The sequence below is a fragment of the Bombina bombina genome, chromosome 11 (genome assembly GCF_027579735.1).
Source record: "Bombina bombina isolate aBomBom1 chromosome 11, aBomBom1.pri, whole genome shotgun sequence".
NCBI lineage: Eukaryota > Metazoa > Chordata > Amphibia > Anura > Bombinatoridae > Bombina > Bombina bombina.
Genome location: NC_069509.1, coordinates 165,822,853 through 165,839,871, shown reverse-complemented (window position 1 = coordinate 165,839,871; position 17,019 = coordinate 165,822,853). Strand labels below are relative to the sequence as shown.

Sequence of the window (17,019 nt, the reverse complement as noted above, 5' to 3'; positions counted from 1 at the left end):
GTTTTGTGACACTTTTTAGTTTTGCGAAACAGCTAGCCAGAGCTCAGAGGCTAGGGTAATCATTCTAGTGTAAATCCCAACTGCGCTCACACGTTCGCATCTACTTTCAACTTGTATTTGAGCTACACTGGTAATCTAGTGCAGAATTTTAAAAGATATTTCCAATTTACTTCTATTATGACATGGTATTCTTTGTTGGAAAGCATAGATAGGTAGGTATTGTGCATTTGTCTAGAGAAAGATTCAAATTTGCAGTAGTCTTGCAATAATGCTTTTAAGCACTAAATGGAAGCTGTGTATTCACAATGTCATATAGTATTCCAGGTACATGCAAGCTCCAGACCTAACCTACCTGCTTTTCAATAAAGGATACTAAAAGAACAAAGTAAACTTGATAATAGAAGTAAATTGCAAAGTTGTTTTGTTTTTTATGTTAGTTTTTTTTAAATTATACTATCTTTATGAACCATGAATGAAAATTAGGTTTCATATCCCTTTAGGGACATAATACTCATTTGCAAAATCACTTGAAAGTGATGCAGTGTAACTGTAAAAAGCTGACAAGAAAATATCACCTGGATTCTCTATGTAAAAAAAGGAAGATATTTTACCTCAAAATATCTTTAGCTCACAATAGTAAGTGCTCTGTGAGCAGATATGCAGCACCTTCTGTTAGCTGCATGTTGAAAAAAAAAATAGCCATCAGCTACACCTAGGGTTGCCACCTCAGCCATGTTTTCCTGGTGACTTATGAGTTACACATGCTGCAGGGTGTGCAGGGAGGAACATGTATTGTGTTTCTGGCAGCACTATTCATATTCCGCCCTGCACACCCTGCAGCATGTGTAACTTATAAGTGTTCTGTATTTTAAGGGACGGGTGACAACCCTAGCTACACCAGTGCTTATGTCACACTTTGCTTTACTGTGATCTCACGAGATTTCATAGTAAGCTTCCTTAAACTGAGGAGGGAAATAACATGACTGTGCCTGCACATGCCAGATGCACGCTCCCTTGCAAGTCCTGGGACTTGTAGCTATCCTGATTGGCTGCTTAAAGTCCCTTTACAATGGGATGTGGCTACTGAGGAAATTTTGTGGTAAAAGATCTTCCTTTTTTACATAGAAATGTTTCAGGTGTTTTTAAGTGGGTCAGTCACACATAATGTTTGTGTAACACTGTCCGAAGGTCATGACCCAAACAATCAAAACAGACTTCCAGCCTGTAATGATGTGTATGATTTATGTTATATTTTAAGTTCAATAGTTATGCTTAGTTCACTCTGTGGGGTCCATTTATTAATGTGTGGACGGACATGATCCGATATAGCGGATCATGTCCGCCGCACATCGATAAATGCTGACAGCATACGCTGTCGGCATTTATCATTGCACCAGCAGTTCTTGTGAACTGCTGGTGCAATGCCGCCCCCTGCAGATTCGCAGCCAATCGGCCGCTAGCAGGGGGTGTCAATCAGCCCGATCGTATTCGATGGTGCGGATTGCTGTCCGCCAGCTCAGAGGTGGCAGACGAGTTAAGGAGCAGCGGTCTTAGGACTGCTGCTTCTTAACTTCCGCTTCAGCCGGAACTGAAGTGGAGTGGGTCGGGAGCAGCATCCGCTGCTTCCTAAAAAGACCCCTGTGTATTATAAACAGTTAACATTTTAGTCATGTAATTGGAGGGGGCGGGCAGTTGTTGTTAAGATGGATGCTGCTGAATAAAGTCTTTATTCATCTTCTAGCTCCTTGCTGTTTGCCAATACATTGCAAAAATCATCACACAGCCAATGATGTTCTTGTGGCTCCTGTGGTAGCTGGGGAAGGAAAGGGTTGCGATTGCGTTTTTTTTTTCAGACAAATTTCAGACATATTTAGTTGCCACAATGTGTGTGTTGAGATTAAACAGTCTTTTTGTGGTGTGCTTAACAAAAAAAAACCCTTGTTGTATCTTTTGAATAGGGAGTTGACCAAATCCCCCCCCCCCCCCCATTTTGGTTAATGCACACCACCCAGCCCAGGTGTGTTCCAGATAATATAACTGTGGTATACATATAAAGCTAGGGTGTTTCACTCTGTGTAGACATGATTTTCTGCAGTGTGGAAACTGATTAGTGTTAGGACCAGTCTATTGTGGGACACCTTGTAAGTGGTGACTGGCTTAGCAGAATATGATCATATTGTGTGACTAAGATCCATATTTTAATTTAAATTTAAACTGGCAATTTTTTGCAGCATAAATATGTCAATATTATTGTGAGATGTTTATCCCAATCTTATTTGAACTATCTATGTAAGTATATTTAGCAGACAGAAGTTTTTATTTAAATTTAAAAGCATATTTAACAGGGAATTCTTTGCAGTATAAATATAAGTCAATATTATTGTGAGATGTTTATCCCAATCTTATTTGAACTATGTATATATTTAGCAGACAGAAGTATATATAAATATGCTACAAATATGTGGACTTAAGTGGTTGGATGTGCACCAATACTTTTTTGTTGTTTTATAATTGTTTTGGTCACTTTGGTAGCACTCCCACAATGTGTGTGTTGAGATTAAACAGTCTTTTTGTGGTGTGCTTAACCAAAAAAAACCCTTGTTGTATATTTAGTTGTCATTCAAGTGGAAAATAAATACTATTTGACAGACATAGAACTTATCTATGGGGACACTACTGATCATAGGCCCTTAACAACTTTACTAACTAACTACCAGTGGCGTAGCGTGGGGGGGGGCCACAGGGGCGGTTGCCCCGGGCGCATAATTATGGGGGGCGCAAAGCCTCCACCAGATAGTAAACTGTGACAGTCAGTCCCAGACTCCAGCGGCGCTTTGGCAACTTGGCAAGCAAAGGGAGAATAAACATTCTAACAGGCGCCCTGCTGTTCTGTCTTGAGTCTCAAGCAAGTGTGAACTTCAATTGTCAGTCAGTGTCGTCTGTGAGTCTGTGCCGCCTGTAAGTGTAATCCGACTCTGCCTGAATGTTACCTGCTGACTAGCGTTACAGTTTACGTCACTAGTTAGAACGTCGGGTCCTGACTCCTCCCACTCCCAGCACGCAGGTCAGGAGGGACCGAGGGAGCATGAAGTGGAGGATTACTGTCTCTAGTGCGTCGTGCCCGCCCGTGACTTTAAAAGGTAAGTAATGTGGGAGCCTGGAGGAGAGGATAAAGGGATGTCGGTGGCTATATTGACTACAAATTATCACTAGCTCACAATGCAGCCATTAAACATGCTAAGAGGAATGGAATGTTAACCCGGTCCAGCCCAGGAACACCCTGAAATTTGCAAACACTCAGACTGAAAATTGTCTGATCAATGTGACGCACTGCATTGGGAACCCTTGATTACAAGCATCTCTTCTCATGTCATTGCAGCTGAGCCTTGGCCCTGCCTTGTTTATACGTGCTGCCCTGCACTCTGTAACTTCAATATAACTTTTACATGCTATGGCTGATAGGATAAAGGGATGCCGGTGGCTATATTGACTACAAATTGTCACTATCACTAGCTCACAATGCAGGATTAAACATGCTAAGAGAAATGTTAACACGGTCCAGCCCAGGAACACCCTGAAATTTGCAAACACTCAGACTGAAAATTGTCTGATCAATGTGACGCACTGACTGCATTGGGAACCCTTGATTACAACAAGCATCTCTTCTCATGTCATTACAGCTGAGCCTTGGCCATTGGGAATACGTGCTGCCCTGCACTCTGTAACTTACTTCATTAAAACTTGTACATGCTATGTATCAGCCATAGCATGTAAAAGTTATAATGAAGTTATAGAGTGCAGGGCAGCACGTATACCCAAGGCTCAGCTGTAATGACATGAGAAGAGATGCTTGTTGTAATCAAGGGTTCCCAATGCAGTGTGTCACATTGACCAGACAATTTTCAGTCTGAGTGTTTGCAAATTTCAGGGTATTCCTGGGCTGGACCGTGTTAACATTCCTCTTAGTATGTTTAATCCTGCATTGTGAGGTAGTGATTGTGACAATTTGTAGTCAATATAGCCACCAACATCACTTTATCCTATCAGCCATAGCATGTAAAAGTTATATTGAAGTTACAGAGTGCAGGGCAGCACGTATACCCAAGGGCCAAGACTCAGCTGTAATGACATGAGAAGAGATGCTTGTTGTAATCAAGGGTTCCCAATGCAATGCGTCACATTGATCAGACAATTTTCAGTCTGAGTGTTTGCAGTGTTACCTACTGTACTGGTGGAAGAGACTCAGTCAGTGCTAATGGGTTAGGGGGGCGCAATTCTTACCTTGCCCTGGGCGCTGACAACCCACGCTACGCCACTGCTAACTACAAATACAGATTGTTTCTCTGTATTTTTTTTATTAAAAAGAAATGGTTGCTGCTGGCAGAATTTCTTTTAAATAGTATAAATATTAAAAAAATTAATTGAGTTCAGTTTCAGAACAAACAGACTCAGTAAACAACTGGAAAAGTACAATAAAACTTATAGTGCAAAGCCAGAATCCACTTAGCTATGCAACAAAACGGTTTATTCATTTTTAAAATTAAAGTGGACATGTGAGAGTGAGAGTGTAATATGAGCGCTAATTCCGACACGCACGCAAAGAGCCACGATAAACTTAATATCGCTCTTGCGTAACTGTTAGAGCACCACTTGTAATCTGGCCTTAAATATTGATGGTATAGTCGCTTGTTTATTCAAGGGGAAATCTAATTATTATTTTTTCCCTTTGAGGCCCAATTGTAAATTGATTCCGTTTTTTTTTTTTTTTTGTATTCTTTTATATTAACAGTTGTACAAAAGTGTGTGTGAAATGTTGAATTTGATGGACTTAAATCTTTTTCAATCCATAGTACTATATAGCTGTAAAATGATCACTTTTCATCATGCAAATGATGCTGTCTTTTAAATTTACTTTTTGTGAGGAAGAGATTTGTAATAACATTCGCCTAGGTTACAAGTTTTGCGCTATAGAGGTTGCGAAACGAACGCAACAAAAAGTTGCGTTATTTCACCCTCCGTAGCGCTGCCATTAAGAGTTTCTAAAAAGCCACCTTGTGCGTGCGATATGGTGGCGATGAGCTCCGTACCGCACAAAATCCAAGTGCTGCTTTGACATGCTCGTGCACGCTTTCCCCATAGACATCAATGGGGAGAGAGTGTTAGAAAAAAAAACAACACCTGCGATCGTGGAATGAAAAGCTCCGTAACACAACCCCATTGATGTCCATGGGGAAAAAAAGTTACGATTAAACCTAACACCCTAACATAAACCCCAAGTCTAAACACCCCTAATCTGCTGCCCCCGACATCGCTGACACCTACAGGGAGTGCAGAATTATTAGGCAAGTTGTATTTTTGAGGATTAATTTTATTATTGAACAACAACCATGTTCTCAATGAACCCAAAAAACTCATTAATATCAAAGCTGAATATTTTTGGAAGTAGTTTTTAGTTTGTTTTTAGTTTTAGCTATTTTAGGGGGATATCTGTGTGTGCAGGTGACTATTACTGTGCATAATTATTAGGCAACTTAACAAAAAACAAATATATACCCATTTCAATTATTTATTTTTACCAGTGAAACCAATATAACATCTCAACATTCACAAATATACATTTCTGACATTCAAAAACAAAACAAAAACAAATCAGTGACCAATATAGCCACCTTTCTTTGCAAGGACACTCAAAAGCCTGCCATCCATGGATTCTGTCAGTGTTTTGATCTGTTCACCATCAACATTGCGTGCAGCAGCAACCACAGCCTCCCAGACACTGTTCAGAGAGGTGTACTGTTTTCCCTCCTTGTAAATCTCACATTTGATGATGGACCACAGGTTCTCAATGGGGTTCAGATCAGGTGAACAAGGAGGCCATGTCATTAGATTTTCTTCTTTTATACCCTTTCTTGCCAGCCACGCTGTGGAGTACTTGGACGCGTGTGATGGAGCATTGTCCTGCATGAAAATCATGTTTTTCTTGAAGCATGCAGACTTCTTCCTGTACCACTGCTTGAAGAAGGTGTCTTCCAGAAACTGTCAGTAGGACTGGGAGTTGAGCTTGACTCCATCCTCAACCCGAAAAGGCCCCACAAGCTCATCTTTGATGATACCAGCCCAAACCAGTACTCCACCTCCACCTTGCTGGCGTCTGAGTCAGACTGGAGCTCTCTGCCCTTTACCAATCCAGCCACGGGCCCATCCATCTGGCCCATCAAGACTCACTCTCATTTCATCAGTCCATAAAACCTTAGAAAAATCAGTCTTGAGATATTTCTTGGCCCAGTCTTGACGTTTCAGCTTGTGTGTCTTGTTCAGTGGTGGTCGTCTTTCAGCCTTTCTTACCTTGGCCATGTCTCTGAGTATTGCACACCTTGTGCTTTTGGGCACTCCAGTGATGTTGCAGCTCTGAAACATGGCCAAACTGGTGGCAAGTGGCATCTTGGCAGCTGCACGCTTGACTTTTCTCAGTTCATGGGCAGTTATTTTGCGCCTTGGTTTTTCCACACGCTTCTTGCGACCCTGTTGACTATTTTGAATGAAACGCTTGATTGTTCGATGATCACGCTTCAGAAGCTTTGCAATTTTAAGAGTGCTGCATCCCTCTGCAAGATATCTCACTATTTTTGACTTTTCTGAGCCTGTCAAGTCCTTCTTTTGACCCATTTTGCCAAAGGAAAGGAAGTTGCCTAATAATTATGCACACCTGATATAGGGTGTTGATGTCATTAGACCACACCCCTTCTCATTACAGAGATGCACATCACCTAATATGCTTAATTGGTAGTAGGCTTTCGAGCCTATACAGCTTGGAGTAAGACAACATGCATAAAGAGGATGATGTGGTCAAAATACTCATTTGCCTAATAATTCTGCACTCCCTGTACATAAACTTATTAACCCCTAATCTGCCGCTCCCAACATCACTGCAACTGAAATACATTTATTAACCCCTAATCTGCTGCTCCCGATATTGCCACCACTATAATAAAGTTATTAACCCCTATTCCCCCCCACCCCAACATCGCCCACCCTATAATAAAGATATTAACCACTATTACGCCACTCCCCAACATCGCCACCATTAAATAAAGTTATTAACCCCTAAACCTCTGGCCTCCCACACTACTGCCACTAAAAAAAACTATTACCCCAAAACTGACAGCCCCCCACATCGCAAAAAGCTAAACTATTAACCCCTAAACCTAACAACCCCCTAACTTAAATTTAAAATTACAAGATCCCTATCTTAAAATAAATAAAAACTTACCTGGGAAATAAAAAAAAAAAAACTAAGTTTAAACTATATATCAAACTTACATTACTATTATACTAAAATTAAAAAAAACTATCAATTAAATAAATTAAATTACACATTAAAAAACCTAACACTACTAAAAATAATTAAATCTACAGTTACAAAAAAATAAAAAATGCAAAATTACAAAAATAAAAAACACTATAGTACAAAAAATAACAAACACTAAATTACGAAACTATCCAAAGAAAAAACAATTACACTGAATTGTATCTGGGAGAGGAGTTCAAATACTTTATTAGAAATCATTTAAACTAATAAAGGGGGGTAGCATTAATATATCCACCTGCCCCCCACAGCATGCCAAAACTGTTAGTCCAAGTAACAATTCTAGAAATTCTAGTAGAAAAATTCTTCGTGCCATGAGCACAAATGCTCGCAGCTTAGGAAATAAATTGCCTGAACTCATTTCAATAATGACTAGGGACAACTTGGATTTAGTAGCTATAACAGAAGCATGGTACAATGATTTGCATGACTGGGACATAGTCATACCTGGATACAGGTTATTTAAAAAGAACAGAGTAGGAAAGAAAGGTGGAGGAGTTGCTTTGTATGTAAATGAAAATATAAAGGTTACTGAAATTGTAGGAACAAATGATGAGGTGGAAAGTATTTGGGTGACTTTGGAAATTGGAGATAAAAATGTTTTTAGAATAGGGGTTGTATATAGGCCTCCATTGCAGGATGAAAAACTGGACAATCTGTTATTAGATGAAATAACCAAAATGACCATGAAGGGTAAGGTTATAGTACTGGGGGACTTTAATTTGCCAGATATAGACTGGAAGATTCCTTCTGCTAGATCGGCTAGAAGCAGGTATATTCTTGAATCTCTGCTAGGGGAATCACTTGAACAATTAGTCAAGGAACCAACTCGTAAGGAAGCTATATTAGATCTAATACTTACAAACAGTGATACAGTTTCAGATGTGTCTGTAGGTGAGAACTTAGGATCCAGTGATCATCAATCTGTTTGGTTTAGTATTCATGTTCAGGAACTGTCCACCCAGACTAAAACAAAAGTTTTAGACTTTAGGACGGCAGATTTTTCATTAATGGGAGAATACCTAAAAAACTATTTAAAGGGGAAAACTCTTATTACAGGGGTTCAAGAACAGTGGGAATTTGTGAAAGGTGCCATTTTAGATGCAACCGCACACTGTATTAGACATGTCTGTAAAAGTAAAAGAAAGCGGAAACCAATTTGGTTTTCCAAAGAAGTAGCACATGCTGTAAAGACAAAAAAGATAGCTTATAAAAATTACAGACACACACAAGCAGATGATGATATGAAAATATGGAGACTCCACCAAAAAAAGACTAAGCAGTTAATTAGGACGGTTAAAGCTCATGCAGAAGAGAAGATAGCACAGTCAGTAAAACATGGGGACAAAACATTCTTTAGATATATCAGTGAAAGAAGAAAAAATAAGGTAGGAATAGTAAAATTGAAATCAGTTGATGGTAGAATAATAGAAGGAGATAAGCAGATTGCAGACTGTCTCAATGATTACTTCTGTTCTGTTTTCACTAAAGATTGTGAAGATACAATGTCTACATTAAGGGATGCTACGCAAAATAGAAACAAGCTTAACAGTAATCTTTTTACAGAGGATGAGGTTTTGTTAGCATTATCAAAAATAAATGTTACAAAGGCAGTGGGTCCTGATAATATTCATCCAAGGGTTTTAAAAGAACTTTGATCAGTGCTAACTGTCCCATTAACTGATCTGTTTAATCAGTCACTATTAACAGGAGCTGTCCCAGATGATTGGAGAATAGCAAATGTAATACCTCTTCATAAAAAGGGCAGTAGAGAAGAATCTGGCAACTACAGGCCAGTTAGTTTAACTTCAGTAGTAGGGAAATTAATGGAAAGCCTCTTAAAAGAAAGAATTATGACTTACATAAAGACAAACAATTTAGAGGACCAAAATCAGCATGGTTTTACTTCAGGGAGATCATGTCAGACTAATCTAATTGACTTCTTTGATTATGTAACAAAAGTATTAGACAAGGGAGGAGCAGTTGATGTAGCATATCTAGATTTCAGCAAAGCATTTGACACCGTCCCACACAATAAACTTATTCACAAACTATATCTCCTTGGTCTAGATTCAAAAATTGTGAACTGGGTGGAATGCTGGCTTAAGGACAGAAAACAAAGTGTCTTAGTAAATGGAGTTCATTCAGCAGAGGGGGCTGTTACTAGTGGTGTTCCTCAGGGGTCAGTTCTGGGGCCTGTTTTGTTTAACATATTTATCTGCGATATCAGCAAAGGGCTAAAGGGGAAAGTATGTCTCTTTGCAGATGATACAAAAATTTTCAACAGAGTGGATGTTCCAGGGGGGGTAGACAAAATGAGAAGTGATATACAACAATTGGAGGATTGGACAAACGACTGGGATCTAAAGTTTAACACAGCAAAGTGTAAAATAATGCATTTAGGGAAGAAAAATCCAAATGTTAATTACAGACTCAATGACACTTTACTGACTGTTACAGACGAGGAACAGGACTTGGGAATTATTATTTCAGATGATTTAAAACTTAGTAAACAATGTAGTAATGCAGCGAGTAAGGCTAGCAGAATGCTTGGATGTATTGGTAGAGGTATTTGCAGCAGAAATAGTAAGGTTCTTATGCCACTTTATAGATCATTAGTTAGGCCTCATCTTGAGTATTGTGTGCAGTTCTGGAGGCCATATCTTCAGAAGGATATTAACAAACTTGAATCTGTGCAAAGGAGGGCTACCAAAATGGTACATGGTCTAAAAAATAAAACTTACCAGGATAGGCTCAATGACCTAAATATGTATAGCTTAGAGGAGAGAAGGGAAAGAGGTGATATGATAGCAACTTTCAAGTACATTAAAGGGCTTAGTAAAACTGAGGCTGTGGGTATTTTACATAAAATGGAAAATTCAAGAACAAGGGGTCATGAGCTCAAGCTAAAGGGTAGTAGATTCAGGAGTAATTTGAGGAAGCACTTCTTTACAGAAAGAGTGATTGATTTATGGAATAAACTTCCTCAAGAGGTAGTAGCAACAAACACTGTGGGGGACTTTAAAAATGCATGGGACAAGCATAGGGCTATCCTACGAACTAGATAAGTTTATACTGTTAGGTAAGGTCGGGCAGACTTGCTGGGCCTATGGCTCTTATCTGCCGTCAATATCTATGTTTCTATGTTTCTATGAATCTAATAGTCCTATAAAAATAAAAAGCCCCCCCTTTTGTAGGGCATTGCACAAAAGAAATCAGCTCTTTTACCTGAAAAATAAATACAAAGACCCCCTCCAACAGTAAAACCCACCACCCAACCAACCCCCCAAAATAAAAAAACCTAACTCTAACAAAAACCTAAGCTACCCATTGCCCTGAAAAGGGCATTTATATGGGCTTTGCCCTTAAAAGGGCATTCATCTCTTTTTCTTACCCAGAAAAGGGCATTTAGCTATTTTAAGAAAAGCCCAAACCCTAATCTAAAAAAAAAAAACACCCAAAAAAAAAGTTTAAAAAAAACCTAACACCGACCCTGGAAGATCCACTGTTCAAATCAGCCAATAGAATTTCAGTAGCTCTCATCCTATTGGCTGATTTGAACAGCCAATAGGATTTTAGTAGCTCTCATTCTATTGGCTGATTTGAATTTCAAAAATCAAATCATCCAATAGGAATGTAAGGGACGCCATTTTGAAAAGGCTCCCTTGCATTGATGATTCAGTATATGGCGAAAACTGTATGAAGAGGATGCTCCGCGCTGGATGTCTTCAGAATGGAGCCGCTCCGCGCCGCCGGGATGAAGATAGAAGATGCCGCCTGGATGAAGATAGAAGATGCTGCCTGGATGAAGATAGAAGATGCCGTCTGGATGGCTAAAGACCTTGCCACCTGGATGAAAACTTCTTGTCGCCTGGATGTCAAAAACTGTAAGTGGATCTTCAGGGGTTAGTGTTAGGTTTTTTTAAACTTTTTTTGGGTGGGGTTTTTTTTAGATTAGGGTTTGGGCTTTTCTTAAAAGAGCTAAATGCCCTTTTAAGGGCAAGAAAAAGAGCTGAATGCCCTTTTAAGGGCAATGCCTATACAAATGCCCTTTTCAGCGCAATGGGTAGCTTAGGTTTTTGTTAGAGTTAGTTTTTTTTTATTTTGGGGGGCTGTTTGGGTGGTGGGTTTTACTGTTGAGGGGGTCTTTGTATTTATTTTTCAGGTAAAAGAGCTGATTTCTTTAGGGCAATGCCCTACAAAAGGCCCTTTTAAGGGCTATTGGTAGTTTATTGTAGGCTAGGGTTTTTTTTTATTTTGGGGGGGCTTTTTATTTTTATAGGGCTATTAGATTAGGTGTAATTGTTTTTATTTTGGATAATTTCGTTTTTCATTTTTCGTAATTTAGTGTTTGTTATTTTTTTCCCTTGGGTATTTTTTTATTTTTTGTAATTGTAGATTTAATTTTTATTTAGTAGTGTTAGTTTTTTTTTAATGTGTAATTTAAATTATTTAAATGACAGTTATTTTAATTTTAGTATAATAGTAATGTTAGGTACATTTATATTTTAAACTTAGGTTTTTTTTTTTATTTCCCATGTAAGTTTTTATTTATTTTAAGATAATGATCTTGAAATTTTAATTTAAAGTTAGGGGGTTGTTAGGTTTAGGGGTTAATAGTTTAATTTAGTTTTTTGCAATGTGGGGGGCTGTCGGTTTAGGGGTTAATAGGTTTATTTAGTGCCAGTGATGTGGGAGGCCAGAGGTTTAGGGGTTAATAACTTTATTTAGTGGTGGTGATGTTGGGGAGCGGTGCAATATGGGTTAATATTTTTATTATAGTGTGGGCAATGTTGGGGTGCGGGGGAATAGGGGTTAATAACTTTATTATAGTGGCGGCGATGTTGGGAGTGGCGGAATAGGGGTTAATACATTTTATTAGTGGCAGCGATGTCGGTAATGGCAGATTAGGGGTTAATAAGATTATTACAGTGTTTGCAATGTGGGAGGGCCTCGGTTTAGGGGTTAATAGGTAGTTTAATGGTGTTAGTGTACTTTGTAACAGTTTACTTATGAGTTTTGTGTAACTGTTTTGTGGCGCAAAACTCATAACTACTGTTTTCAGATTGCGGAACGGATTGTGTAGGTATTGGCTGTAACGCAAGCTTTTTAGCCTCAGCTCAAAACTTGTAATGGCAGCGCTATGAAAGTCCCATGCAAACACGTCATTTTTTTTAGTGCGGGACTCACGTTGCGTTACAGGCTAAAATGCTTGCGGTACAGCTATACCGACAAGACTCATAATGGCTACGTTACTGTTTAAATGCTGAAATGGCCATTTTTTCAGTGTTAAAACACGAACGCAAAACTTGTAATCTAGGTGATAGTAAATTAATACTTACTTGTTCTGTATGATGTAATATTTCAGAGGATTTCCAGTGTCATTTGTAGGTGTTGCATAGCAATTTTTCATGAGCAGTACAAAATTTGAATCCTCAACCTGTTCCGTTGCAACTCCGACATAGAGCATAGATGCTGTTGTTAACTGCAGCTCAGGGGCTGCATATAATATTTTGTAATCAGAATCTATAAAGAGTCCCATCTTTAGTGAATAAGTTCCAGTTCCTCCTAAGGTAACCTCAACAGAACTATCAAAATAGAAGAGATTGACAATTTGAGAAGGTTCTGAATCAAATAATTATTCACATACAATGTATTTAATATACTAATTTGATCTGTTAGATTGTTAATTATAAGCTAAGTTTCCAAGGCAATCAAACAGCACAAACATATCTTTATTTCCAAGCACATTTCCTATTACTAAACGGTTCTTTATTCATGTTCTTTGATGACTGCTTCAAAAACTAGGTTCATAAAGCAACTGGTAAACTGCTGTAGACCTGGTCAAATTACTTGCTGGTGATAGATGTAGCTATTAATCATAAGGGGATATTAGATCAGAATAATTTGATTTGTAGATAGATAGATAAAGAAGATAGACAGACAGATAGATATAGATAGATTACAAGATAGATTGATCAATAGATAGATAGATCATTAGATAGACAGACAGGCAGACAGACAGGCAGACAGACAGGCAGACAGACAGGCAGACAGACAGACAGGCAGGCAGGCAGACAGACAGACAGACAGACAGACAGGTGATAGAGAGAGAGAGATAGAGATAGATAGATAGATTAGAGAGAGAGAGAGAGAGAGATAGATAGATTAGAGAGAGAGAGAGATAGAGATAGATAGATAGATAGATAGATAGATAGATAGATAGATAGATAGATAGATTAGAGAGAGAGAGAGAGAGAGAGAGATAGAGATAGATAGATAGATTATAGAGAGAGAGAGATAGAGATAGATAGATAGATTATAGAGAGAGAGAGAGATAGAGATAGATAGATAGATTATAGAGAGATAAATGATAGACAGACATATAGATAGATCATAAATAGATGATAGATAGATTTGTTTGAAAATGCAAAATGAGCGGCCCTTTAATAATTTAAAGTAATGAATGCAAAAAAGGGTAGTTTATTAATTCATGCAATTAAAATTTTACTCTAAAAATGAGGGAAAGGCTTTTTCCAGGTAGGGAAAGCTTTGAACTTACATTTTTACACTATTTAATAGTGATCCAGCTATGATTTTGTCAGTTGAATGAATCCTCTATCAGCCAACAAATCCTTTAAAAGTCTACCTTTAAAACAATGTGTTGTTGCTGGCTTATTGCAGTAGCACAAACTACTACTTCAACTTTATTTAAAGGGGCAGTTTTGTCAAAATTAAACTTTCATGAATCAGATAAGGCATGCAATTTAAACAACTTTCCAATTTACTTTTATCATCAAATTTGCTTTGTTCTCTTGGTATTCTATTTTGAACGCTAAACCTAGGTAGGTTCATATGCTAATTTCTCAGCATATGGATATCATTGTGCTCACTCCGTGGAGTTTTTTATGAGCCAGCACAAAATATAAGTCTGTCAAAGGTACTGAAATAAGGGGGCAGTCTGCAGAGGCTTAGATACAAGGTAATCACAGAGGTAAAAAGTATATTAATATAACAGTGTTGGTTATGCAAAACTGGGGAATGGATAATAAAGGGATTATCTATCTTTTTAAATAATAAATATACTGGAGTAGACTGTCCCTTTAAGGTTAATATGCTTTTGATCTGCTCCTCTGCTGCCCTTACAATAACCCCATAGGAAATAAGGGGTTAACGAATTTCCATTAATAAATTAATAATGTTGTCAAAATCAGCTAAACTTGATGACCCATGAACTAATATTGGATGAAACAAATCATGGCAAAGTATTTCTCAAAAACAATTTTTCGTCTGCACATATGTCTAGTAAACAAATAGTTTATTACAAAAAGAAAATAAAAAAGTGGTCTAATGCCCTTTTCCCATTGTACCAGTATTATCTTGACAAAGCTTTTAAAAACCAATGTATATTTAGAATAAAACAGAAGTAACCTACCTCACCAGTGGATTTATTGCCATCTGCAAACTGCTTTTCATGCTGCGTTCATAAGCACAGGAGAATTTAATCTCCCGCTCTCCTCTTTGAATCACGCCATCAGATTTTACTGGAAGATGTGCTGTATTAGTGTAAATTAAATGTGTTTCATTTTCCTAAAAAAAATAAAAAAAATAGAAAGTTTTACTAAAACGCATCACATTCGCATGCTCTAGGGTAGATTTACCAATGTCTGTCCAACATGAAACGCTGTAGCGTATCATGTCCGACAGACATCGCTGAATGCCGACAGCATACGCTGTCGGCATTTATCATTGCACAAGCAGTTCACCAGAACTGCTTGTGCAATGCCGCCCCCTGCAGATTTGCGGCCAATCGGCCGCTAGCAGGGGGTATCAATCAGCCCGATCGTAAAGGATTGTGAGGATTGAAGACCGCAGCCCCAGAGTCAGCAGACAAGTTATGGAGTAGCGGTCTTTAGCCTGCTGTATCATAACTACTGTTTCCGGCGAGTCTGAATGCTTGCACAAAAACAAGGGTAAGAAGGGCCATTGGGCCCCTGTTAAATCTACCCCTTTGTCTGAATCATGAGTTTAATTTTGACTATCATTTTCCATTTAACTGAGCTATTTCTTTTGCAACATAGGTTTCAAATCGCGATTAAAAGTTTGCAGATGTTAAATGCATATTAAAGTGATTGTAAGGTTTAATAAGTGAAAACTCACTATCTAAAAATAATCTTAAAAGCATGGGCACTTTAAGTCATCAATCTTTACAAAGATGCATTTAAAAAAAAAAATACCATTTCGCTATGGTAAACATACTGCCGATCTTCCGCCCGCATCTTTTTCTCTATTTAGCAGATCGATGATGAATTTGGCTTCCTCCAATCATTGTGTGCCCTACAAGCTGGATGCAAAAGGTGGCACGCAACGATTGGAGGAAGCCAGATTCATCATCGATCTGCTAAATACAGAAGGACATGCGGGTGGAGGATTGGCGTTATGTTTACCATAACAAAATGGTAAGTATTTTAAAAAAAGAAGTGTCTTTATAAAATGTGATGACTTAAAGTGCCCCTGTTATTAAGATTATTTTTAGATAGTGGACTTTCAATCATTGAACTTTACAATCACTTTAAGCTCACAGTATATATCAGTGCATTGCAAAATAAATTTTTTAAAGTCAGTTAGCACTCTGACTTTGTTAGATCAACTTTCAAGAACTGTTCTAAATCAAGAGCAGTTATAGGATGAACCCCCTAGAAAGTTGGTAAAATTCATGTTCCTGTTCTCCTTTGCTGCAAGCAAATAGGGCAAATGTAGATTAGCTTTTGTTCTGAGCTAATCACTATTTAGAATGTTGCAGTGTGGGCATTTTAGTTTCTCTGAGAAGAAGCGAAACACACCCACAAGGTGTTTTACAGCAAAAGCAGGCAAATAAATACTCTTACTGAACACATCATCCATTTGTGTTAATTTAATTAATTAAACATTTTGAGCTAGAGCAGAGCACGAAAATGCAGTTTGGAACATAAGCAATATTGAAGCACAGTCCATACCACTTGCATTATGGTGCTAGTATTACAAATGTGTGGTTAATATTTATTGTGCGAGAGGTAGTTTGGTGCATGCCACACAATTCAGGTTAGATAGTGTGTCATTTTCTTAAGATAATAGATTTCCATTAGGGCCCAGGCTATAATTCATGTCAGTTAAGGCTTGAGCGTTGGAGTTTTTGGTTAAGATCTTTGCTATATTTATTCAATGTTATTGAATACACAAGACCAAGTAATACCACTTAGGACTAGGTTACAAGTGGAGAGCTAAATATCGCTTGTGAGCAAGTGATATTAGCGTTTAACTTTGTAATACAATAATGTGCACTGGTGTTACAAGGAAATCGTTTGCATTCATATTGCTAGGAATCATTGCGCTCACGAGGGCGCACTTCCATAGGCTCCTCAGAGATTGCATCAGAACCTTGTGCAGCGAAGGGGGTAGGTAGTGCAGCAATGGGTACCATTTTTTAATATACATGACTATATACAGTACATATATATTTAATTGGGGTCTATGGGAACACACAGTTCCCATAGACCACAATGTAAAAGTACTTTTCAGTGCTGTTTTACTTCTAACACCCCACTCTCACCAACTTTAAAGCCCCAAAACTGCCTAGTGCAGCTATTTTATTTAAAAAAAACAAACTATATTGC

The 17,019-nt window shown here is 38.2% G+C and overlaps 1 protein-coding gene across 1 annotated transcript in view; it reads right to left on the bottom strand.

Annotated features, from left to right (window-relative positions):
• Window positions 1–17,019, bottom strand: part of LOC128641725 (uncharacterized) — a 392,787-nt gene that overhangs the window by 296,890 nt on the left and 78,878 nt on the right. The window contains exons 12-13 of the mRNA XM_053694250.1: window positions 14,802–14,956; window positions 12,709–12,954 (exon numbers count right to left, since the gene is read on the bottom strand). Coding sequence (XP_053550225.1) covers window positions 12,709–12,954; window positions 14,802–14,956 — 401 coding nt within the window. The remainder of the gene's footprint in view (window positions 1–12,708; window positions 12,955–14,801; window positions 14,957–17,019) is intronic.